Source organism: Xenopus tropicalis, chromosome 3 (assembly GCF_000004195.4).
Source record: "Xenopus tropicalis strain Nigerian chromosome 3, UCB_Xtro_10.0, whole genome shotgun sequence".
Taxonomy (NCBI): Eukaryota; Metazoa; Chordata; class Amphibia; order Anura; family Pipidae; genus Xenopus; species Xenopus tropicalis.
Genome location: NC_030679.2, coordinates 70,184,872 through 70,212,588, shown reverse-complemented (window position 1 = coordinate 70,212,588; position 27,717 = coordinate 70,184,872). Strand labels below are relative to the sequence as shown.

Sequence of the window (27,717 nt, the reverse complement as noted above, 5' to 3'; positions counted from 1 at the left end):
TTTTTTCTGATCACAAGAACTTGGAATATCTCCGTACAGCCAAGCGTCTTAAACCTCGTCAGGCAAGGTGGTCTTTGTTTTTTTCACGTTTTAATTTTCACATTACTTTCAGACCTGGATGTAAGAATAAGAAAGCTGATGCCCTGTCTCGAATGTTTTTGGAAGAAGAAGAGCCTGGTCCTCCTGACACAATTCTTTTTCCACGGAACTTTCTCCTATTACAGAGTGAGTTTATCTCCAAGATTAAAGAAGTATCCTCTTCACTTTCGCCACCTGACGGACTACAAGGCCATGACGGTCTGTACTTTTTAAGTGACAAGATTTTTATTCCTGAGTCTCTTAGATTGGAGACGTTACGTTTTGTGCATGATCACCCTTTAGCAGGACATATGGGAATTTCCAAAACATTGGATCTGGCCAGGAGATTTTTTCACTGGCCTCATATGGCCAAGGACTGTAAGGCTTATGTTTCCTCTTGCGAAATCTGTGCTCGGTTCAAGAACTCTCATACTAAACCTTTGGGGTTATTACATCCTCTACCTGTGCCTTCTAGACTCTGGGGGTCTATTTCCATTGACTTTATTGTTGATCTTCCACCTTCTCATGGATTCAATACCATTTTCGTTGTTGTGGATCGTCTGTCCAAGATGGCTCACTTTATTTCTCTGCCTGGAACTCCATCCGCTTCTTCAACTGCTGAAGTTTTTATTAAAGAAGTACCGTATATACTCGAGTATAAGCCGATCCGAATATAAGCCGAGGTACTTAATTTTACCTTAAAAAAACTGCAAAAACTTATTGACTTGAGTATAAGCCTAGGGGGGGGGAAATGCAGCAGCTACTGCTAAGTTTAATTAATCAAAATAAATACCAACAAAATTACATTAATTGAGGCATCAGTGGGGTATATGTTTTTAAATATTTATTTCAAAGACAGTAAACTAACTCTGTAAGTGGAGAAAAGGGTCAACAAAAACAATATGGTATCAACAATAATACCTTAAAAGTACTACCACCTTAGCTCAACCAAGCTAAAACACAAAGAGTTAAAATCCTTCAAAACCATATATAGTTTATATAGAATATAAAGTTCAATATCTAGTGCAGAATGGGGCAGTTGCGATGGAAGATGAAGATGACTTGAGTATAAACCGAGGGTGACTTTTTCAGCACATTTTGGGTGCTGAAAAACTAGGCTTATACTCGAGTATATACAGTAGTTCGCCTCCACGGAATCCCTGATGAAATTGTGTCCGACCGAGGAGTGCAATTTACTTCTAGATTTTGGAGAGCCCTCTGTAAGTCATTACAAATCAAACTGGCCTTCTCTACTGCTTTCCATCCGGAGTCAAATGGGCAGACAGAAAGAACTAACCAAACATTAGAACAATATCTCCGTTGTTTTTCTTCCTTTTTGCAAGATAATTGGAGTAAGCTGTTGCCTTTGGCCGAATTTTCTTACAATAATGCTCGTCACTCATCCACCAAACAAACTCCATTTTTTGCCAATTATGGTTTTCATCCACATGTTCTCCCCGATCTTCCTAAAGAGATCCAAGTTCCAGCCGTTCAAGATCATCTTTCATTTATTGATATAAATACTCAAGCCATACAGCAAGCCATGACTCAAGCTCAAAAGAATTTTAAGACTTTTGCCGACCGAAGGCGTAGGAAAGATCCAGAATTTCAGGTGGGGGACCTAGTGTGGCTCTCTACCCGTCATATTAAACTGCATTGTCCTTCAAAGAAATTGGGGCAGAAGTTTCTGGGTCCTTTTCCTATTATCCAACAAATAAATGATGTTGCTTTCAAACTTAAGTTACCAGCCTCTTACAAGATTCATCCGGTGTTTCATTCTGCACTTTTGAAACCAGTAACTAAGAACTCCTTCCCGGGAAGAACTATTGTCCCTCCCTCTCCAGTGGTTGTGGAGGGATCCGAAGAATTCGAAGTAGAAGCTATTTTAGACTCTAGAATCAACAGGGGTCGACTTCAGTATTTGGTCCAATGGAAGGGATATCCGCCTGAAGAGAACTCTTGGGAACCAATGTCTAATATTCATGCCCCACAACTCACAAGGTTATTCCATAATGACCATCCAGATAAACCGACACCTTCACGCGTCCGGAGGTCGCGTGTTGGGGAGGGGCAATGTCGGGATCCGGTGCGCTCCTCTAACGATGCGCGCATCCGGCCGAATGCGCGCCGGTGCGGGTGCACGACAGGCCGGGTGCCGCGTACGGACGCACGCCGGAATTGGCGTTGTGCGCACGACTAAGCGCGCGCCGCACGTGCGCGCGGCTTTACGCACGCCGCGTGTACGTGCGTGCGCCGCGACGGGTGCCGTGCGCGCCGCAACTGACGCCGCGAGCATGCGCAATGCTGTTTTAAGGACGCTCAGGCCTAGACTCTGTGCGAGGTGATCGTTTCCTTGCATCCTGACACTACGCGTTCCAGTTCCTCTGATTTCGACCTCTGATCCTTGATTCCGGCTTGTTCTCGACCATTCTTCGTCTCACCCTTCGGCTTCGACTTCGGACTCTGACTCCTGGCTTGACTTCGGCTCGTTTTGACCATTCTTCGTCTCACCCCTTGGCATCGACTTCGGACTCTGACTTCCGGCTTGACTTCGGCTTGTTTTGGGATTTTCGCTCAGCATCTGGTGCTACCATCGTGTACTCTCCAAACTCGGGTACTCACGGCACCTCTGCTATTCTGTAGCTGGGCTTGTTACTGTTCCACTTCCAGTGTTCAGGTCCGGTGGGAAGCGCAGGGGAAAGCTAGTATTCATCGGACTACCGGGATACCTTACAGTTCTGTACGAAAATTTCGTGACTTTCGGATCGCCAATACGATATTATCATAAGCATTTTCGGGATATTTGTGATCTTCAGAAATTTTTCGTTTCCAATCTGAATTTTTCATATTCGGAATTCGATCTCGTGTTTTGATAAATCTGCCCCATAGTATAGCATAGAAAGGGCATAGAAAGGGCTATTCTGAGACAATTTGCAATTTGCGTTTTTTTTACTGATTTAGCTTTTATTTCAGCATATCTAGTATAAATAAATCTAAAGCAACTCTTCGAAAAAGGTTTTACTTGTTAGAGTTGCATGAATGCATGTGTGAAGAGTTCTGAAAGTGCCGGGGTACAGATGTTAGAACAGCATTGTATGTAGCAGAGAGATGGTGTTGAAGGCCCCCACCTCTGTTTAGGGATGGTTTCTCCACTTTAACATGAATAGACTCTTTTACACCTCTTTCAAACCAGCGGCCTTCTTTGTCCAAAATTAGGACATAGATATTTTCAAAGGAGTGTCCCTTGTCTTTTAGGTGTAGAAATACAGAAGCGTAGCGTTTGCCCTCCTATGTTGAGCCATTCGCTTCGAGAGCAGTTGCTTTGTCTCCCCAATATAAAGGTCTGTGCACTCCTCGCTACACTGGACTGCGTATACAACATTGCTTTGTTTTTCCTTGGGTTTTGGATCCTTTGGGTGTATAAGTTTTTGTCGCAGTGTGTTGCTAGGTTTGAAAATCACAAACACCACATCCCTCTGTTTTTCAAACCTAGCCAACACACTGAGATGAGTAGTGAAACGTCTTCAATGATTACTTAACAAGTCCAGTTATTTTAGATTTATTTATACTAGATATACCATGACCTCGAATAATGGAAAACTTCATAGTCTTTTAGTTCAGCAGTTCTCCAATTTGGAATTTCAGCAGCTATCTGGCTGTTAGGGTCCAATTTAACCTAGCAACTAGGCAGTGGTTTCAAAGAGCGAGAGAAATATAAATAGAAAGATAAGTAATAAAAAGTAACAATAAAATTGTAGCCTCATAGAGCAACAGTTTTTTTTATTGCTGGGGTCAGTGACCTCCATTTAAAAGCTGATTAGTTCAGAAGAGGAAAAATAATTCAAAATACAAAATGAAGAGCAGTTGAAAAGTTGCTAATAATAGGCAATTCTATAACATACTAAAAGTAAACCTGAAGGTGAACCACCCCTTTAACTGATGTATTTTTTGTACAAAAAAATGTTTTACCCTGACAGAATCCCTTTAAACTGGCTAGCTTTGAGGTTTCTTCACTATAGCTGTACAGGCAAGATACTGTGTCTATTCAAGTATTACATACATGAGGAAGGGGGAAGTATAAAAAGTTGCTTTACAAGATTTTGATGAAGGGTAGCTTAGTTTGTAGAACTTCACATCTTTGTGACTTGTAAAACCACAAATTACATCTGTATTAACCAGATGCCAATTACTGCAGCTATGTGCACAGAGCAGATATGACAGCAGCATGGGCCTACTGAAGAATTGCCTAGTTGCCCCCTGGCAGCTATTCTTTGTGTCTATAAAAATCTTTGTGCTATAAAGAGTATGGGGCATTCATTGAAGAATGTAGGGAAAATATGGTGAATAGCAGTCCAGTACATTATGGAATTTTGAATCATTTTGATTATAAAAGCTAAAGCTAAAACTATTCCTTTTGAACTACGTAGCCAAGGACACCAATAATTTGCTAATTGTAATACACTTAAAAAGGTGTTTCCAAATAAAATCTAGTTGTTCTTATTTTCAGGTCTTTTTTGAAAGTTAAACCAACAGTACATGGCGGGCACATCACGTCAGAACATGAATTCCACAAGCTGCTTGATCCAGAATTTACAGCAACACCAAAGACTATCATCCTGTTCCTCCAAGAAACAGTATGTAATTATCTATCTATCTATCTATCATCTATCTATCTATCTATCTATCTATCTATCTATCTATCTATCTATCTATCATCTATCTATCTATCTATCTATCTATCTATCTCTATCTATCTCTATCTATCTCTGTCTATCTCTATCTATCCATCATCTATCTATCTATCTATCTATCTATCTATCTATCTATCTATCTATCTATCTCTATCTATCTCTATCTATCTCTATCTATCTCTGTCTATCTCTATCTATCCATCATCTATCTATCTATCTATCTATCTATCTATCTATCTATCTATCCATCATCTATCTATCTATCTATCTATCTATCTATCTATCTATCTATCTATCATCTATCTATTACCAGGAGTACAAAACCTGCGCCCCAGGTGCAAAGTGTGAAGTTAGGTAGAAAGGTCTAAAAAAACAGGACAGTTTACATAATTTCTTTTGCACTTTGCACCCTGCAATGCACTTTGTAAATTACCTCTTATGTGCTTTGCATGCAATTTAACAAACATTATATGAATACATATTAATATCAACAATTATGATTTATAAATGAAAGAAATATAGCCAAATAACTCTATTGAAATTAACAACAAAACAGAAGATTTGGAGTGTAACAGATGCTCTAATATGACAAAATATATCAATATCATAATCAATATATAATATTATAATATGACATGATTATATTAATATTTATTACATGGTATTGTGTGTATGGGCAAATGCATGTTGCGTGTCTCCCTACACAGGTTTGCTGGCTCTTCAGAATTAAATAAGTACACTTCATGGATCTGGAACTCTAAATATCGCTGATGTTTAAGATACATCTAATAACTTAAAGGAACAGTAACACCAAAAATGAAACTGCTTAAAGCACTGTAATTACATTTGCCTACAATGTATATCAGTTGGGCACGTCTCCCCATCCCCAAAAGGCATCATTTGTACTGCATATATCCCCTTCATTTGCCAGCACCATCACATTTTCCTAAAGCAAATAGCAGATTTCACCCGGCGGCCATTTTTCCTCTGATACATAATCAGATACATTTACATCTGCAAACAGCACAAAGACACACAAAGACCCTTATTCAGTATACATTTCATCAAGAGTACAGTCTCACACAGGCAGGGAACCAGCAATGCCATTTCTTCACTGGCTGCTAGACTGGAGGGCGTGTTTACTAATTTGAGCTTAGAACAACTGAGCATGCCCACAAGCCAACAGCCAAAGTAAATTCCTAAGGGAGGGGCCGAGTGGAGGAGAAGGAAATCTAAGTGATTAAGGAGATGTTGCAGCCTTACTATTAACCTCTGGGCAACCAGTGTGGCAGGTATTGAAAGATTTCAAAGAGGCTGTTCACTGATTAGATATTTGTGTGTAGGGTTTACATGTCCTTTAAAGTATTTAAAACCAGTTTTAAACCAGTTTTACCAGTTTAGGGCAACAGTACATTATTACTGTGATAATTTTCATTTTATAGAATAACTGTTCCTTTTAATATCTTGTGATTTTGCCTCTTCTTTTTTATTTGTAGTTGAGTATGGAAGACTTCACTTATTACAGTTCTCTCAGCGGATCTGAGGGCACAATGCATAATGTGAAGGCAAGTTTTTTTTTTTATTATATTGTATGTGAATATGCTAAAGAATATGTTGAAGAGTGCTGGGAAGGTATTCTACGTATCCAGCTTTTATTCAAATGAATGGGAAAAGCTTATTGCTAGGCAATGGGACAGACAGCAGTTAAAGGTTAAATAAAATCTAATTGCTACTGCTTTCAGTGAAAATGTCCCGTAAATAATAACATATGAGACAGACAAATGAATAAACATGTTGATTGTTGCAGTGATGGATGAATAATGGCTGTTGTGGCATAGCAGGCTTTTGTTCTATCACTATACATGGAAAATATACTACAATGCATTTGAATTCCTGTTTGTTGTAGGCTTAGTTGTTCAATGGTATTTAGATACAAATTTTGTTTTCAGGGAGGTTAGCACTAATACACATTAAAGCCATCATTATATTGTCTGCTACACTGTTAAACATGATCTGATCTTAGCTTAATAATTGCAAACCTTGGGGTCTATGCATTGGAATGATATTTATGTTTGAGTTAAAGGAGAAGGAAAGGTAAAAACAAAGTAAGCTTCATCAGAAAGGTCTATGTAAATACAGCCATAAGCACTCACAGAAACGCTGCACTGAGTTCTCTGTCAATAGAAACAGGATTTCTTGCCTTTCTTGTTTTCCTGTGTCAGAGTGTTCGCAGCTCTCTCCTCTCTCCCCTCTCTTGCTCCCACCTCCCTCAAGAATGTTAAGAACTTCCCCCCTTAGGAATGTGTGATGTGAGCCAATCAGCAGGAAGCTTCCTCATTCCTCAGTCTTACAAACTGCACATGTACACTGGTCTTTGTCTTGGTCTTGGTGCAGGAATGAGGCATTATGGGAACTTTCTTTACAGAGCTCAGCGTTTTTCTTTCCTGTTTGCCTTCTGATCATCTGAACAGGTGAAATATGGGGAGACTTAAGGGCACTATTGAGAGAACTGAAGGTATGCCTGCAGCTTGAGATTAACTCTTCATTAGCCTTTCCTTCTCCTTTAAGATACTTTTTTGTACATCAGAGTAACAGTCAGCTAATGTCTTCTTGTATATTTATTGCAGGTATTAATGAATTCCTCACCATCTTCTTTAGTTATACCAGCAGTGAACTGGAAAACTATTCACCATCTCCCAGGTTACATTAAAAACCGGGGAAAGTGGAACATAATCAGAGCTGATCAGAACCTCAGTATATCATCTGTGGAGCTGAAGACAGAGAAGTCTAACCTTATCATAGTAAAATTACAGCCATTACCAAGGTATAGAAATTGAGTTTTAGCATTTAAAAAATGGGTCAATTCTTCTCAATAGTAATTTCTTTTTCCTGTATAAAGATGATGTTTATGTATGTGGTACTGTATACGACTATATGAATTAGGACGGAAAGCAAAGTACACTTATCAGATGCAAATTGTCATGTATTTTCACCCACAATGTAGCTTTCTCTGCAGAATTCCTTTATAATTACACATGCCTGCTAAGTAGCATCCACAACAATTGCACTTGCACAATTCCTTTATCACAAGTGCATCTTTGATTCCCTAGCAAGCATGCATTATGCGTGCACATTGCAAGTTGCCATGCGTATGTATAGACACAATTACCTTTGTCAATGTCTGTGCAATATGGTGTCCATTCTAGCTTTTTGCACTTATAAATGATCCCTAAATAGTTTGGTCAAAATCTATAAGTCAGTGATTGTTTTAAATGGGTGAGGCCTGGGTATTTAGTATTAATAAGCATGTCCAGACTGGGATTCAAAGTAGGCCTTGGCATTTCAAGTAAACAGAGGCCAGGGCCAGAACATTAGTAGGCAAAAGAGGCAACTGCCTAGGGCACAACGATGGTTAAATAACAAATATTTAATTGTCATGCATGTACCAGTAAATATATCTTGCATAGACTCATGGGCCCTTTTATCAATGTTGCAATGCTATCAGATAACTAAAACTCCACAAAGAATTAGGCTAAAAGGCAGCACCTTATGTGTTTGGCTTCTCTACCAGCTCAAGGCCACCACAGCCCTTTAGTAATGAAGATCTGTGCCTCCCCAGTAGCTCCTCGTCTACTTTTCTGCAGACTTACAGCAGACCGTCTACTCTAGGCTGCTGTGAAACAATATATACAGTCGAATATATACAATATACCATTTACTATAAATTTACTGATTAATTCAGCTTAATGTTACATGGCAGCATAGACACCAATGCATTCAGCATACTAGTATTAATTAATACTAGTAATAGGCTGTAGCATCAGCTTGTATGACAGATATAACCTCACTTTCTGAAATGTGTTGATGCTTTCTAATGATGGTATCACAAGATGGCCTAACGAGATCCAAGATAATGAGCTCCCATGGGCAACTTTAAAGGCCTGAATCTTAATAATTATAGGGATGCTACTCTGGTACAGTATATAAAATACAGCATTTCTAGTCATTTCCTTTGTATGCTTTAGTTCCCCTTTAAAAGGTCATAACTATAATCCTGGCATGGGACTAAATGATGTGGTCACTTTTTCACAGTACACCCTGCTCTTTGACAATAATTTTACCTTAACAGTCTGTAGGTCTATTAATGCTGTTGATGTTATATGTTACTATTTCTCTTCTTACAATGCTCAATGTTTGCAAATGGAAACAGACAACTGGTGATTATAATTATCAAAGAGCAGTAATACATTACTAAAATGTGCAGTAAAGCCTTATTCTGATACTGATAGACATGCTATTTCTCCTTTGCTTGCAGATCAAGTAACATAGCTGCTGCTAAAGCCTTCTCTGAAAATGGTGCGTAGCAATCTATATAAGTAATTCATTACACATTTGGACAATATTGTACAATTCCATGTAATTAACTCTGTCTAAATACATGGCCTTAACCCACCAGCATGGAAACACTAAACTATGCATTTTTGGCATGCCGTGTCAGTGTGCACACAAGATAGCACAGATGGAAGCAGATTGGCCTTGTTTTCTACTGGCGTATGTACACGAGTGGAAAAAACACTGTCTCTGCCACCAGCCTTAATATGTAACTAAATTATGTAGTTAATGTAGTAATATGAAAATTGTAATAATATAAATGTAAATTAGAACTCTATAATACACATACATAAAAAGCTTGTAAATAATATCCTCAATGATAACTGATTATATCACTAAGCACAATGTATATCCTTATACATTGTGCTTAGTGATATAATCAGTTATCATTGGTATTTAGTGGTGTAATTTCTGAACCATGACTTAATGGAACTTGTGTATTTTAATAAATAATAAGCCCATGTTGTAAAATAAGAGGATATTGGAAGTCACCTTGGAGTTCCATGACCTGTATAAAATCACTTGGCCTTTGGTGTCTTGTCTTTACTAGGTCATGGGACTCCTCAGAGACGTATATTATCCTTATATTTTACGAGTAAGGAGTACATAATTCACTATATAGTCATTAATCTCTGTAAACAGATCTACAGTGTAAACAAATATGAGCCTTTAATTATGAAGATATGGGTATGACTTGAAAGGGTCATCATCATTTCACTAATCAACTTGTAATCAACTTTATGTAAACTTTACTAAAATCACTTTTCTGTCATATCTACTTAGTCCCTTCAAGTGCTGCCCTATCATAACAAAGCCCCAGCTCATTACAGGTATGGGATCTGTTATCCAGAAAGTTCGAAATTACAGAAAGACCACCTCCCATAGACTCCATTATAAGCAATAAGTTTAATTTTTTAAAATGATTTCCTTTTTCTGTGTAATAATAAAACAGTACCTTGTACTTGATCCCAACAAAGATATAACTGATCTTTACTGGAGGCAAAACAATCCTATGTGGTTTATTTAACCATTAAATGATTTTTCAGTAGACATAGTATGGAGATCCAAATTATGGAAAGACCCCTTATCCGGAAAACCCCAGGTCCCGAGCATTCTGGATAACAGATCCCATACCTGTATCATTAGTGTTAAAGTGAGAACAGACTTCAGGGAAAAAAATGATTTTGGAAATTAGGGTGGTATGTTTTATATAACTGTAAAAAAAGAATAATGTACCATGTCTGCCATCTATATAGTATATATTCACCCCTGCTGCATAATTCAAAGATATTAGAAGTTACATATTCATTAATTGTCTATATAAAGAAAAAAGGCTGCATAAATATGTCAACAATAGATATAGTTTCTATCATTGTACAGTGGTGTGAAAAACTATTTGCCCCCTTCTTGATTTCTTATTCTTTTGCATGTTTGTCACACTTAAATGTTTCTGCTCATCAAAAACCGTTAACTATTAGTCAAAGATAACATAATTGAATACAAAATGCAGTTTTTAAATGAAGGTTTACGTTATTAAGGGAGAAAAAAAACTCCAAATCTACATGGCCCTGTGTGAAAAAGTGATTGCCCCCCTTGTTAAAAAATAACTTAACTGTGGTTTATCAATTTCAATTTTCAATTTCAATATCAATTTCTGTAGTCACCCCCAGGCCTGATTACTGCCACACCTGTTTCAATCAAGAACTCACTTAAATATGAGCTACCTGACACAGAGAAGTAGACCAAAAGCACCTCAAAAGCTAGACATCATGCCAAGATCCAAAGAAATTCAGGAACAAATGAGAACAAAAGTAATTGAGATCTATCAGTCTGGTAAAGGTTATAAAGCCATTTCTAAAGCTTTGGGACTCCAGCGAACCACAGTGAGAGCCATTATCCACAAATGGCAAAAACATGGAACAGTGGTGAACCTTCCCAGGAGTGGCCGACCGACCAAAATTACCCCAAGAGCGCAGAGACAACTCATCCAAGAGGCCACAAAAGACCCCAGGACAACATCTAAAGAACTGCAGGCCTCACTTGCCTCAATTAAGGTCAGTGTTCACGACTCCACCATAAGAAAGAGACTGGGCAAAAACGGCCTGCATGGCAGATTTCCAAGGCGCAAACCACTTTTAAGCAAAAAGAACATTAAGGCTCGTCTCAATTTTGCTAAAAAACATCTCAATGATTGCCAAGACTTTTGGGAAAATACCTTGTGGACCGACGAGACAAAAGTTGAACTTTTTGGAAGGTGCATGTCCCGTTACATCTGGCGTAAAAGTAACACAGCATTTCAGAAAAAGAACATCATACCAACAGTAAAATATGGTGGTGGTAGTGTGATGGTCTGGGGTGGTTTTGCTGCTTCAGGACCTGGAAGGCTTGCTGTGATAGATGGAACCATGAATTCTACTGTCTACCAAAAAATCCTGAATGTCCGGCCATCTGTTCGTCAACCCAAGCTGAAGCGATCTTGGGTGCTGCAGCAGGACAATGACCCAAAACACACCAGCAAATCCACCAAAAACAAAATGAAGACTTTGGAGTGGCCTAGTCAAAGTCCTGACCTGAATCCTATTGAGATGTTGTGGCATGACCTTAAAAAGACGGTTCATGCTAGAAAACCCTCAAATAAAGCTGAATTACAACAATTCTGCAAAGATGAGTGGGCCAAAATTCCTCCAGAGCGCTGTAAAAGACTCGTTGCAAGTTATCGCAAACGCTTGATTGCAGTTATTGCTGCTAAGGGTGGCCCAACCAGTTATTAGGTTCAGGGGGCAATTACTTTTTCACAAAGGGCCATGTAGGTTTGGATTTTTTTTCTCCCTAAATAATAAAAACCCTCATTTAAAAACTGCATTTTGTGTTTACTTGTGTTATCTTTGACTAATAGTTAAATGTGTTTGATGATCAGAAACATTTTGTGTGACAAACATGCAAAAGAATAAGAAATCAGGAAGGGGGCAAATAGTTTTTCACACCACTGTATATACATTTAAATTTGTTGTGTTTATATGCAATCATTAAAAATTATTTAAAATTTATGACATCAAGTAGCAACCTATATAAGGATACAGTATATTTTACAGATTATTTATGGCAGTTATTATTTATGCCTCAGTTTGGTGTTTTATTAGCTAATGGAAATCCCAACCTCTCAATCCACCTGTATTCCCTATTAATTACATTTGAGTTGGGGTTGTGCACAGGCAACTTAAATGAAAGACATGATTTGTGTGCTCATGGGGTGTGTGTTTGTGTGTGCAAATGTAATTTAATAGAGCTGATATAGTGAAGCTGTTACTTATCTCTAAAATCAAATACTTGAAAAATTGCTTAACAGTGTTGTCCTTGAAACATAAGCATTAAATATAATAATACTGTATTTTGTATTAAGCAGATGGAAATCCAGTAAGTATCTTTGTCCTGCAAAGTGTTCACATGACAACAAGGAAGCATAAATTTAGTTTCAAATGTGACTGTGCTTTGTGAGAAGCAAAGGTCATTGGCATTCTTTGTAGCTATAGTTACTGCTGTAGCCTTCTTCCTAGGGAATGCCAAATAACATGCTGCTGATTGGAAGGACATTCGACTACCTTAATGAAAAGCACAAATATGTTTTTGTTTCACGCTTCTCAACATTTTAAGCACAATATTAAAAAAGAAATCTGAGAAACAATTGTGCCAGATTGCACTGATTCAATTGGTCAGGCTGCCGGCTAAGTGATCAGTTTATAAGGGAAACAGAAGGGAGAAGTGACCTCTGCTAAGGACATTCCACAAGGAATCAACAACTTAATAAAGGGATAGTTTACCAAATGCCCTGAAGTGTTTATCTTGTTATTTCACTTTCCTATTTTGTATATTTTAAAGAAACAGAATTGGTACAATAGTACTTTTATTCTGCTGCTTTATGACTGATTGTATTAATTTAGAGGTAATAATTCTAAAATCAAATCTTTGTGATACAAACACCAGCAGTGTTAAGGTCCCCATACACAGGCCGATTCTAGCTGCCGATATTGGTCCCTTAGACGATTCGTATGGGCACTACCGACGGGCCTGCCCGACCGATATCTAGCCTGAAATCGGCCAGATATCGATCGGGCAAGTTAAAAAATCTAGTCCGATCAGGGACCACATCGGCTCGTTGATGCGGTCCCCGGACCAACTTTGCCTATACCGGTCATTATAATTTGATTGTTTGGCCCTGGATTCTCTCGATATCGCCCACTCGTAGGTGGATCTGAAGGTGTATAGGCACCTTTAGTGAATGTTAGGTCATCTCACTTATAATAACTCAATAAACAACAGCTAGTAAAAAAAAAATCAACATTTTATCTATAAATATTTTAACAGTAGTGCCTTTTCAATATTGAACAAACCACTTAGCTATAGAAGCAAATCACAAGAAATGATGCCTAGCATGCATCTTTTCCTAACCTTTGTAAACGCATCAAACTCTCCCTTTAATTCATTGTATAAAATAGTTAAAAGTAAAATTCTTAAGCTTTAAATAAAAACCTGCTTGATGTAGTAACAGGCTGAAAATGCCTTCACTATAGTTAAGATAGGCCAAAGTATATATTATATGTTATAATTACTGTTTTAATTGCAGATAAACTCATTGGAAGGCTTACAAAAGAACTGATTAAAAGAGACATTGATTTTACTGGGATTTACACAGGAATGAAACCATCCAAGGTACCCTTCTGTTTGCTCCCTTTTTTGCTACATATCATTTGCAAAGTATTTTTCCTCCAGAAAATTGTGTTGGTTTTATTTAAAAATATTAGACCCCCATAGCTCTGAGTATTGCAGATTGTCCTTGCACAATTATGTCCAGCCACTGTCCCCACCCACCCAAACCCTACCGGCTTCATGATGAGCCTTCCTGTTAGAACTTTCCTGTTTTTAATAATGATAATAGTTATTCTTTATCCTGTGCATTACCATTACACTTTGAGTGGAACATATACTCTTTATAAGTAGCTATTGTTTATAAGAAAATTATGAGGGACATAAGTTACTGTGTACACAGAACATTCTTACTTGATTTATTTACATTTATACAAGAATGTGATTTGTTCCGCAAATTACATTTTCTCGTGCAAAAACTCAGAGGTTCAAATGATGGTTTCCAAAACTTAAATGTTCAAAATATATAAAGCACAAAAAGTTGGAAAAACTCAATTTAAAACTTCTGCATCTAAAAGCCTACGAGTTCATGTAAAAGTCAATGGGGGTTGTTCTGGGCAAAACTGAAGTGATTGTTTTTCAAATTTTTAGTCCCCCCCAAAGATGTGAAGAATGTGAAATTGATGCATTCAAGGTTTTTAAATCAAGTTTTAATTTTATTAAGTTTTTTTTATTATCAATTTTTAAATCAATAAGCAAATATTAGAGTTTGGTAAAATTCCAAGTTCTTTTGAATTCACAAATACAAATATTGAGAAATCAGCCTGCCCAAGTCGGAGGTTGTGCAATTGTCAACTGAGAGTCTGATGTCTGTTCTACTGTTGCCAATTCAAGCATTATAACAGTTCCAACTGCAGCTCTGTTTTTTGCACTAAGGCCAGGGCAGACTTGTGCCCGTCCATGCTGCGCTCTGCACCGTGTCTGATTTTTTCATCCAGCACCAGGTGCACTGTGCAGCCAACGTTCTCTGTATGCATTTCTGTATTCGCTCTGTGTAAATGACTCCTATTCTAATATTGTTTTCCCCTAAGATATGGCAACATTCTTTCTGACATTACCTTATACCTCGATTGTGCAATTTGGCCCTAATTTAAGGGTGAGCAGTCTTCTCTGAGCAACAAGGAAACCAGGCAAAACAAGTGACTACAGATCATAGCATACTGCAAAAGATAATTTACAGTTTTGGATATTCAATTCCCCTAAACAAATGGTCAGTAGCAACGAGATAGATTTCTAAATGCAGCAATATTGATTCTTGCAGACCTTCAAATTTAGAGAAGAAATGATGCCTAGTAAATCTCCCTGAAATGAATTGGATTCATGTTTGTAGCTCCTCTTGATGGATTGGCATAATGAATGTTGACTTGATAATATTATACCATCCCTGCTTGTATATGTGAAGGATAAACTGACACTTCCAAATCTGGTGATTGGATAAGGTGATTTATTAGCCCTGAGCAGCATCCCAATGAGAGCCATTAAACCTAGAATTATATAAATAGTTCTGTGTGCACAGTGGTAAGCTGCCACAATTGATTTACAAATATTTTTCAAGTGACCTATGAAAACACTGTAAACACTTGTTCTTTGGATTCTTTATTTTGGCTTTGCGTCATGTCAACAAAATAAGGTTCTTTAGATTCCATTTAGATTCCATAATCTAATATATATATATATATCAATCCAAATGGTGTCCGCACTCCAAGGCTCAATATTCTGCGGGGTGCGTAGCCAAAATTATGTCTGTCTATGTTGTTTTAAAATTAAGTTGCAACCTCCAAATCTAAAGAAAAATCTGAAATTTAATTATAGGTTACACTGTACTTGCAATCTTATACAAACTCTACTATATGAAATGATATTATTTATAAGATTTTCAACTAGGATTATATAAATACAATAATTTGAACAAGAGGATGGCAGTATTATATATATACTGTATATAGAAAATAATTATCTGTGGCCAGCACACCCTTCAATGTTTCATCAAAATTTTTTTTATTGTAGATATATTGTTAAAACCAACGTTTCGGTCCTTATTAGGACCTTTCTCAAGGATAAAAAACCTTGAGAAAGGTCCTAATAAGGACCGAAACGTTGGTTTTAACAATATATCTACAATAAAAAAAATTTTGATGAAACATTGAAGGGTGTGCTGGCCACAGATAATTATTTTCTATATATATATATAATACTGCCATCCTCTTGTTCAAATTATTGTATTTATAAAACCTAGTTGAAAATCTTATAAATAATATCATTTCATATAGTAGAGTTTGTATAAGATTGCAAGTACAGTGTAACCTATAATTAAATTTCAGATTTTTCTTTAGATTTGGAGGTTGCAACTTAATTTTAAAACAACAGTTGCTGAAACTCCAAACTTTAGAGCTGCTTAAGAAACACAGTTAAATCATTTAAAAATAACATAAATTAAAAATAACATTATTTAAATTGTTATCTGGTTCCTTTACAGTGTTTGACTTACAGATGTACAGTTTGTATGTATGTATTTATAAAGCACCACAATTGTACGCAGTGCTATAAAATGTGTTAACACAAACAGGGGTATAGTTATATACATTATACAGTAAAATAGATGAATCTATACTTAAGTGCTTAGGTGTTTCAAAATGCAGTTGCCTGTCCCAAAGAGTTTGCAATCTATTAAGAAAAAGAAAGAAACAGAACAAAAAGGGGGGTGGGGTATAAGTGCATAGGTCAAGGGTAATGGAAAGATGATTAACAGCAGTGATGTAACTAAGGCTTAAAGGAAAAGTAACACTAACATTTTTTAAGTAAAAAAGCTATTCTACCCTGCACCAATAACTGCCCTATCCTGCAAACCACTTAGTATTTTAAATGCTTTAAAAGAAAATACCTGCTAAAACTTGGCTTCCAGTCAATTGAAGTACGGCGATACGGTGAAGGAAGGAGCAGCAACCACTATGCGACAATCGATTGATCGAGTCTAGCTTTCTTTCTGTATAGGAAGGAGTCAGGCTAGGCTCGATCAATCGATCGTCGCATAGTGGATGCAGCTCCTTCCTTTGCCGTATCGCTGTAGTGCAATTGACAGGAAGCCAAGTTTTAGCAGGTATTTTCTATTAAAGCATTTAAAATACTAAGTGGTTTGCAGGATAGGGCAGTTATTGGTGCAGGGTAGAATAGCTTTTTTACTTAAAAAAATTTAGTGTTACATTTCCTTTAAAGGCACTGAGGCAAAGTGCCATAAGTTTGCCATTGTGAGTCCTGCAGTGCTGCTAGGCTTGCTGGCTTTCAGTAGATTTTGGCTCAAGGTGCCATTGCACCACTTTCTCCACTGGCAGTTATGGCACTGATCAGGAAGACCTCAATAGATAAATAAGTAATACATAATAGAAACTCTTTCACCAGAGTGTTAATCAGACCCAGTTAAACACAGCTACCACATTCATTTATAATTAAAAAACAAAGATCCATGGGCAGTGATAATCCATGGATCTCGTCGTCACTATGTTAATATACACTGCTGCAATGTTTATTTAAGGTTATTTGCTCCTTAATATGCTGGCAATTTAACAAATTGCATAAATGGGTGCAACACTTGTGTCCATTTTAACATAACCTGCATTTTCTACCTTGTTGATCTCTGAGAAATACCTGCCAAGATACAGTGACTTTAACAAGATACTGAAGAACCAGAAGACGTTTGACACGGAATGTGTTATCACTGCTAACCCTTGCTTTCAGTATACAGCTACCAGTACTGAACTATCAAAACCAAAATAGCAAAGGAAGGCTAAATGCATTTAAAAATACTGAGGCTTAATAGTCACTTTTATATGAGCAGCTTGCAGCCTATGATGAATTGGAGATAGATCCAGAAAGAAATCATCTATTACTATGGAGAGCAAACTAGAGGATTCTGGATTCAGTTTAAGCCAATTCAGATTTATTACTGAATTCCCTCTAGTTTTATAGCAAATCGTCAAAAACTTTACATTTGTACAATTTGTTATTTAAAAGAGAGGCTGTTTAATCTTTAATAAACACAAATATGAATGAAGTAAAGAGAAATGGACTGATATAATACATAAGTGGCAATTCTTTCTCCTCCATTATAAGCAGATGCCTCTATAAGTGCTAACATCCTGGACTGCCACAGATTTGGATCTACCCTCCACCATACAGCACCATTTAGAAAAGTAGTGTGCAATGAGCCAGGTGAATGTTTTCCAACAGGGCCAACGGTGCAGTGCCATCCAGATCACCATATAGAAATACCCTGCATGGCAGCCAGATTGTGTAGACAGAATTACTACTGTACCTCTGGGTATTCAACCTTATGTTACATTATCATTACATATATTTAATAAAACACTGGTAGGGACTCAAATGCTGTTTCAGTTTATAGACTACTAAAGATGGGAGTTAAAGAGAACCCAGACAATTGAGTGAATATTTAACCTACTCCTAATTTCCAAAACTAACTCCTACAAATATATCTCACTTTAACTAACCTTGTTGGCTTTCTGGAAACATTTGCATTCTAGAATGCATGCAACAGCCACTTCCATCTAGTTTAGACCAGCAGCTAGCTACGTTTACCTTACCTAAGTTATTTTGAATTCTCTCAAACAAGAATTGCAGGTTGGTTTCTGTAACCACAACTTAGATACTCATTAAGCATTTACACATCCTTATGGGAATATATTAGTTCTGCATTTCACATACTTTGACCATCTTACTCCTTTAGTGATAAACTTAATTGTGGGGAATTTTAATGGCAAAAAACAGAGCTTGACAGTTCACACGAGGGAAATTTCAACACTCTTTATATACTTATATGTTATATATGTTTTTAAAGAGTGAAGATAGTATACCCGTGTTTTTACACTTTAATAAATATACCTCTAAAATTCTATACAAGAAAATAGAGACGTGACGATTTCCTTTCTAGTGAACTGTGATTAACTCAATTTTCACTCTTCCAATAATTAAAAACAATAGACTGCCTTTTTAGGGAAATATTTATAGGCCTCTGAAACTGTTTTTAAGGCACTTGTAATATAATTTATCTTTTTTCGATGCAATACAATTAATGGACTGTTTATATGCTTTAGAGCAGTGGTTCCCAAACTGTGAGGTTGCCTTCCCCTAGAGTTCCCCAAACAGTGAATGAGGGTTCAACCTGATGGTCAGTTATTTTTAGATTAAGGGGGAATACCTTTTTATTGTTCTAGATCATTCTGAAAGTCCAATATAAACATAAGTTAATATGAATACATATTTATCCACAAAACTGCAATGTTTTTGAATTGTTGCAACAAAAACTAACAAGGATCCTCCAGGGAAGGGAAGAGACATCTGCCATTGACTTCTTCATGATCTTGACAAGTTTTAGCTGGCAAATTGTTGGATTTGTATTTTAAGCTGTTTTGTGCATTGTAAATCTCAAAAAATTTGGGACTTTTTTTTCTGCAACTTTTAGTGCTAAAAAATCTGACTGTTAGTAAATGGCCCTCTCAGTGCATTTCGTTTAAATGGATGTTGCTAGGCAATGCTGACTAGAACTGAAACTAGTGCTCTGTCAGAAAGTGAGTTCTGATTTAACTACATGAACTCATCAGCTAAACGTTATATTATTGTTTTACTTATTAAAGTGTTTATTTAACATTCAGTTTCTAATGTTTACTAGGCACTTCCTTTCCAAATTTGCATTTAGCCAATGTTCTTTACTACCCAAGTCATACATGCAGCGTCAGTCTCTGTCAGCAGTTCACAGTTGGTCAAACGGCAATTGGGGATTTTGCTTTGCCAATTAGGTCAAAGGGATTGAAAGTGAATGCAGCCAGAAGTTCGTCTGTGAAACATATATTTTGGGAAATGTCCTTCTAGAAATATCTTACATGAAGTCATGGATAAACAATTATAAACATTTTATTTTTAATACACTTAAAGGAGAAGGAAAGGCTAAGTCTCTTGGGGGTGCCAAAATGTTAGCCCCCCCCAAGTGACTTTAATCGCTCACTTCTTACCCTGGGCTGGTGCCCCTGTTAGGAGAAAACCGCATAAGCCCAGGGTACCTGCGAGTGAGCATCTCCTCTTTCTGCTTCCTTCTGTGTCAAAATCCCTGGTTCCGGCGCAGTGAAAAGCCTACTTTTTTGTTAAAATTCGGCTTTTCACTCTACTGCGCAAACATGCGAAGAAAGAAGCAGGAAGAGGAGATGCTCGCTCGCGGCTACCACAGGCTAGTGCGGTTCTCTCCTAACAGGGGCACCAGCCCAGGGTAAAAGGTAAGCGATTAAAGTCACTTGGGGGTGCCTAACATTTTGTTTTGCCATGGCCTACTCACATCTCCTGAGGAGATGAAACACATGGAAAATGTTTAATATTCATGGTGGCTTTTCATCAGCAACCAGAAAAAACCCTTATTTATTTAATAACTGTTGTAACAAACACTTTTATATAATCAGGCAATTTAGCTGGGTGTGAGAGGTAACCAGGAGAGATCAAAGGTCTAAATGATGCATATGGTACACAATTCATTCCAGTGGAGAAATGGTTGGATCCTTCAATAAAAGGGCCTGTAGGCCTTCAAATTTTTCATTAGTATTATACTCATTATCCATCTGGTAGTATAGACATATAGAACTTCTCTGTACAAGCTACGTCCCTGGTTCAAATACTACTCAGCTGACTATGACCAGTAACATCATACCATGTTCCCTTGACAGTCAGGCCTTTTGTATCTCTGTCTTTTTCTAATGACATTATGACCACAATTGAATCTTGAGGCTAAACTGCAGCCTAAGCTATCTTTACAAAACATTTAGAGGAATAAAGCAAATGGATTATTAATTTACACTTATGTATACTTTATCCCTAATACTACCAACAGCTGTTGGCAAAGCCTCTTTTCATTGACTTAATTAGAAATAGTAAACATAGAGTTTACATTGCCACCATTGTTAAACCTCTTGCCAATAATGTAAAATCTAGGTTGGTGAAGGAGGAAGGGTTAACCCTGCTTCTTCTGTATATGACACTCCATTCTGACCCAGACACACACATGCTTCCCCTAACAGTGCCTGCAAAAACACAGTGTGGTCTGTCAAAATGCTAAGGAAACAAAATCAGTGTTTTATAACATGTGACCTCTTTGCACCTTCAAATAGTTTGATGTTTAACAAGGTGGCGGAAGTTTAACCACTATTTTAATCATTACAAATCAAAATTTCTAGAAGAAAATACCAGAGGATTGCTAGAAAAGGTGTAAATTGCCATGCACAACATAATTATCACATGACACCCATTAATTATTAACATATGTTACAATGTGCACAGTATTTAAGCTGTGGGTAGGAATTTTGTTTTTAAGTGCATTTTATTCAAATGTCAGTAAAAAATTATAACTAAGCTATAAACTAAGACAACCATTCAGTGTTATTGGTTGTATTCTGTTTTGGTGATGATTGGGGTTATTTCAACAACATTAATAAAGGATTATTGTACATGCCTATTCCTACTGATGTAATGAAACTTTATGAAATGACATGCATAGCTACATTTTTACTAACACATACTGTATATGTATATTTTCTAATAAATGTTTTACTACTAACACATTCCAGTATAACCCCAATTATTCTTCAGCTTCTTAAATATATATACATAAATATATGACTTATAATTGTTACAATAGGATAGATAAAGATATATATAAATATGGAAAATAATTGGGATAGCCCACTCTTGGTGCCCCTAGACAGGCCAGCAACAGAACTAGGTCTAAAGTTTGTTATGTTCAAAGGAGCCATAAACTGGCCATACATTTTGGGATTGTTTTGGGCAGGTTGACTGATTTCAGGCATGCTAATGTCCATCAGGGCACATATAAACATATATAAACTCATCAGTTTTGATAGACCATCCAAATCCTGTCCAAATGGAAATGCATCATGTTGATAGGTGCATGGTGGATCAGCAAACACTTTTGATCTCTGTTCCTTTGAGACTGAATCTTTTGGCTGTAGACCAGACTGAATGCAATAACTACATTCTTCTCCGTGTATGTGCATTGGGAAACTATCCCTTTGGCTTGCAGGCTGATTAGTTGGATTCCTTAAAGGGTTGGCTAATACATTTCAATAAGTGACCAGCTCACCCTAGAAAAGTTGCATTCAGATTTGAATTAAGGATGTACTGAATATATAATTTTTGTATTCTTTTTGTAAATCTTGTAAAGCAGCTGTGTCATAACAAACATTTTCTGTTGCAGGTTTTACAGACTTTTGAGATGACAGCAAAAATAGGACGACAGCTCCAAAGCATTGGTACCACTGCACCATACCCCCCACTAAATGTGACAAATGGAACTGCCACATGTATTTTGATCTATGCCACTCAAATACTGATCACTGCAAATAATTCACAGGTTTTTGACTTAACAAATGTGACATTTGAGGCTAAAACGGCAAATACTTCATTATCTACTTGTTCTCAATCCAATACTACGTAAGTGAACCCATGATCTGTATTTGTGCTTATGTTACCTATATATTTCATAGGCCTGCTGCTTTCTTTATTATCTGATGCATCAAGAGCATTATCACCAATATAACATATCTGACAAACATGGCCTATATAAATGAAATGCTGTATTTGCATAGTAATGTGCCTAATTTATTAAAGCCTAGGTGCAAGAGGACCTAGGTGGTGCCAGTGTCGGACTGAGATGTCAGGGGCCCACCAGAAAACCCTGAACATAGGCCACCTTTCTAAACTATTAATCCTCCTCTCCTCCCGAAACCTCTTGATTATCCAAGTCTCTTTTCTCTATCCTTCCATCTCTTTTTCCTCATACAGAAATTGGGAATGACCATGCAACTGGCCAAGTGGATTGAAGCAAGAGGGCCCACTAACACCTGGGCCCACTGGGAGTTTTCCTGGTACCTGGTGGGCCAGTCCGACACTGGGTGGTGCAAAGGCTAAAATTGTAAATGTGGAGCAGGGCACAAATATGCAAAAAACATGCCATCAACCAGAGCCCCTTATATCCCTAGGAACATTTTGGTAGTCACTGGATCTGCAGTCTCTATTTTATATTAGAGCTAAAAATAGCTTAGTCAAGCTTAGTCTAGATTCCTTGTAGATTATTATTATCCTTATTTAATAGTTTCAACACATTTCCATACGTATATATTATTCAGAGGAAACCCACGCACTGCCCATGTCACGATCACTGAGCCACCATGCATCTAATGTATACATTCTATAAATCAGTACATTTTGGTGTACCTTTAAAGGAACAGTAACACTAAAAAATGAAAGAGCTTTAAAGTAATAAAAATATAATGCACTGTTGTCCTGCACTGGTAAAACTGGTGTGTTTGCTACAGTAACACTACTATAATTTATATAATAAGCTGCTGTGTAGCCACGGTGGCAGCCATTCAAGCTGGAAAAAAGGCACAGGTTACATAGCAGATAACAGATAAGCTCTGTAGAATACAATAGTGTTTTATCTGTTATCTGCTATGTGTCTGTGCCTTTTCTCCTTTGAATGGCTGCCTCCATGGCTACATAGCAGCTTATTTATATAAATTATAGTAGACTTTCTAAAGTAAACACACAACTTTTACCAGTGCAGGGCAGCAGTACATTATATTTTAGTTACTTTTATACACTTTCATTTTTTGGTGTTACTGTTCCTTTAACATAAAATGTAGTTCACTATTTTATTAATATTTCAAAATGTAATGATTGTGCTAAAATATGTTGCAGATTGTCATTATTATATTCTTCTCCTGGAAATGGACTTAGAAGCCTTGAAATAAGGTAAAAGTTTATAAAGATAATTATTTATTTTATTGTTTCTATCTGCTACTTCAAGCATCAAATGTAGCCTAGTTTCTATTTACAGTATTGTCACTTGAGTGTTTCGTTATGTTTGTGTAAAGGGTAGAATTGGTAACATTTCTCACCGTTTCTTGACATTATCATGTTTTTGCACTGTATGTATTTCTTTGGGTATTAACTATTATTGCCACAATTTATTCCTGTGTGAAATGCAATATCAAATGCTCATTTTTCAAAACTTGCAACAGTTTTGTCTACAGTTTAAAATATTTTGCCACTGCAGAGTAAAAGTTTAACGAATATGAATTTGTTGTGAACAAAAGTTGTAGATCTTTTATGCATTCTCAGTCAATTCTACTTTTCATAACTTATAAAAAATATAAATAAAAAAAACATTTTTATACATATTTACACAAAAAAAATCTGAAAAAAAACCTTAAATGTGTGCGTCTTTGCATTGTGGGTACTGTTGTGACTATACATTATACAGAAGGGAAATCATTATATTTTATTGTATATATTTTTTTTGTTTCCTTGTCAGGTTTGTGATGACTAATCAATTCTACACTGGCTCTGCTAGAAACTGGTTCATGTTAGAGTCTATTGAAATAATCCCAGATGGAGATGAATCCAGAATCGCCACGTTTAATACTGCATATGGCTCAGCACCAGCAGAGTATTCGTACCACTGTCAGCAAATAGGAACAAGCTCTGCTTATGGAGAACAGTTAGTTAGAAGCAACTCACAAGCAGGCAGCTGGAATATATTCATTTCTGAGTTTCAAGTGAGTCAGTTATCCTTTTTTTTAGGTTTGATATCTTTAATAACTGCAAAAAACCAAAGTAAAAAAAAAAAATAACCTTAGCTGCAAGATATTGTATAGCAAAAATGACTGGAAATCATATTATCATATATGCAGTTTGCAGCTAGGCTTTCCTTGATAATTGTCTTTCTGTAAATGAATTGATGCCCAGCAAATTATATTTCTTAGGATAATTCTGAAAAATGTCTCTCTGCAAAACAGTTGTCACTCAGCATATGTTTTTCTTGGGAAATTCGAAGAAATAATATTCTTTAGACAATCCTTGACACTGACGTCCCAAAGGGAATTCCTGATGTTTGCTTGCTGACTTAACAAAGCCATAAAACAAATCTCCAGCCCATAATTTTTTCCCAGGGAGTGTCATGGATTAGCAAATTAGCCATTAATATAAAAGACATTCACCAATCATGTTAAAAAGAATTCAAAAAATGTCACCAAAAAAATTCAAAACAACTTTTTTAGGATTTTTAACAAATAGGGACGCTGAATTATTTGCCAAATGTATTTGTGTAACTTTTCATCTTTTTTTTGTATGCTAAATTGTGACTGTTCTAGGTTTCAATTGAAACAGAGTCATTGAATAGAGTATACATCACACATACAAATACTGATTTATACAGGAGGTAAAGATAGCCCTACCCATTACAGCTTACAATCTGATTTTTACAGATCTATAGACTAAAAACAAATAGGTACTGAATAGATACAATATTTGTATGTAAAATAATATATCTTTTGCACTTTATGGGGTTGCTGCTCCTTTAATTATACACAATATTTTATGCATTGACTGATATTGTGAGATCACTAGATGGCGCTAGATGGCTAGCATGTTCTGCTGGCAATTGCTCTCTTGCTAGTGTCTGTCTGTCTATCCTTTTTTCTCTCAACTTGTTGGTAGTTCATCCATTTTTTTCCTTTAGATAAAACCTGTTTATCTATCAGCTGCTGTGAGATTCTTCTGTCTTAATATGGTCCTAAATTCAATACAATAATTAAGTGATACTGACAGGTTCCCAAACTGACTAGATCATGTCTGTATCACTAGCAAAGAAGGCACAAGCTATGTTTTTAAAAATCCCATGTCCCCCAGCCAAGTGTTACTAACACTCAAATACCAAAGGAGAGCTTGGTTCTGGCAGTGAAAATAGGCTGGGGGAGGCATGAGTCCTCAGTATACTGAATTAGAAAAGGAAAGGAAAGTGGAGCTAAACGACAGTATCACTTAAATCAGGTATAGGTTTGTTATAATGGACTTTTATTTTAGTCTTTAACTTTCTAGAATCAACCTTGCATGATCGATCCAGGTGATTGATTTTTTTAGGTTTTATTTAAATACTTTCACAATCTGTTCATTTTATTAACTTGCACAGTGAGTATGACTTAACATTTCTATATTTGCTAAGAGTAAGAACTCTTGAACTTTTGTCAACTCAAATTGGATTAAACCCAAGTTCAGTCAATGTATCCTGCCTTTTGGGGGTGTGATAACTACATTTTAAAAAAAACAAAACATATTAGTGATATTAGGGCTCATTTATGACCACAGCTGCAGTTGCTGCAAAAATGAGCAGTCGTTGTGGAACTCTCTAGTATTCACTGAAGGTACTTGGGCAAAAGCCACTCCTCCACTTACGTGCTCAGTGTCACTAGCTCTATCCTGGCTCCTCAAGAGGATTTATTGACACAGGGGAACCTTGGATTTACCACCACCTCAAAGGCAGTAGTAGCTTCAGGGTTCCCACAGCGGCCTGCAATGAACTTATGACTAAACAATGTGACTTTGATATTGAGCCCCAGTAATTCTGACATCCTGACACCAATGATTTTCAGCACAATTGTGTTCAATTCATGTCAAAGCACAGGCGCAACTGTGTGTGTTTTTGCGCATTGGGCATATCACATGCCCACAGTGAGACTGGAATTTCCATTATGATCTGAAATTTAAGCCTTTTGGGAAAACCTTAGCTACAGAGCCCTTGACTGGGGTCCTGTATCCCCTAATAGCGACCCTGGTTTCACATGTAATTTTTATCACATATTGTTTCTGTATCACTATTAGCAATATACATTGCTTCTAATTATCTTGGTGTTTTTTTTTTTTTTTTGCAGATTCAAGGATTTAACATCCAAAATAATCTCTTTTCTTATGCAAGCGACTGTACCTCTTTTTTTACTCCAGCGATATGGATGGGCCTTGTATCTTCTATTGTTTTATTATGGATCCTGTCTTATGGGATTTTCATGATTATGCAGCTAACAACAAATGGCAAATTTGATGATCCAAAAGGTCAACAATTGTCTGTTCCTCAGACAGAATAACAACCTGTGGGATGACTTGTGGTTCCTTTCAATGTTATTCTATTGTGGCTATCCAGCTTTTTATTCCCGTAGCAATTCTGTCAAAAGATAAATGACATTCAATGTCATTAATAGTGAAAGAAGACAGGCGGGTATATAAATAATGCAGTCATCCTGCTTAAAGTCAAGTCACACAGCTTTCCTCTAGATATTCCACTTCAGATGTCTGTGTCTGTTTTTATCCAAGCAAATGCAAGCTTGTATTAAATCATACTTCAAGTGGGTTTTCTTGTAAAAGAGAAAAAACACATACAAAATAATAAAAAATACCCTTTGTATCATGTGGCTAATATGTATGAAACATTAAACCTGTCTGGCTTTGTTCCAGCTACAGCTGCCTGTAAACTGACAAATATTCATTTTATTATGCACTGTATATTGCATAAAGTCCTATCAGAAATTGGGAATTGTTTATTTAACTGATCAGATTAAAGATAAATACATTTAATGATTGTTTAAATTATTCATTTAGCTCCATAGTCTTCTCTCCTCTCAACCTTGTGTGACCTCTTTTATGTTGCAAAATTTGCTGTGGTTCCTGCCTGTCCCTTGAATTCCTTGCCACATTATATCGATCATCCCTCCTTATTATCTTTCAAGTGCTCCCTGAAGACCCTCCCAAGTTTTAGTAGATGCATTTTACATGCACCCCAGCCAGAAATTTACATTTTAGCCTCCTCTAGTCAATAGGGTTCATTTCTGTCAGAAAATGGGCAGCACTTCTCCCTATAATTCCAGAATAATAGTGATAGTGAGGTGGTAGAGCACCTAATGCAATTGCGGGAGATGAAAAGCTTTGGTACTGAGATTTCTCACTTCCGGCGCAC

The 27,717-nt window shown here is 36.8% G+C and overlaps 1 protein-coding gene across 1 annotated transcript in view; it reads left to right on the top strand.

The window, feature by feature from the left end:
- The window catches only part of LOC100487454 (V-type proton ATPase subunit S1), a 41,016-nt gene extending 13,678 nt beyond the window's left edge, over window positions 1-27,338 (top strand). Inside the window, exons 2-10 of the mRNA XM_004912992.4 lie at window positions 4,586-4,712; window positions 6,266-6,334; window positions 7,397-7,593; window positions 9,085-9,125; window positions 13,783-13,868; window positions 22,126-22,361; window positions 23,631-23,684; window positions 24,247-24,490; window positions 26,642-27,338. Coding sequence (XP_004913049.1) covers window positions 4,586-4,712; window positions 6,266-6,334; window positions 7,397-7,593; window positions 9,085-9,125; window positions 13,783-13,868; window positions 22,126-22,361; window positions 23,631-23,684; window positions 24,247-24,490; window positions 26,642-26,851 — 1,264 coding nt within the window. The 3' untranslated portion in view covers window positions 26,852-27,338. The remainder of the gene's footprint in view (window positions 1-4,585; window positions 4,713-6,265; window positions 6,335-7,396; window positions 7,594-9,084; window positions 9,126-13,782; window positions 13,869-22,125; window positions 22,362-23,630; window positions 23,685-24,246; window positions 24,491-26,641) is intronic.
- Window positions 27,339-27,717: the final 379 nt, after the last annotated feature.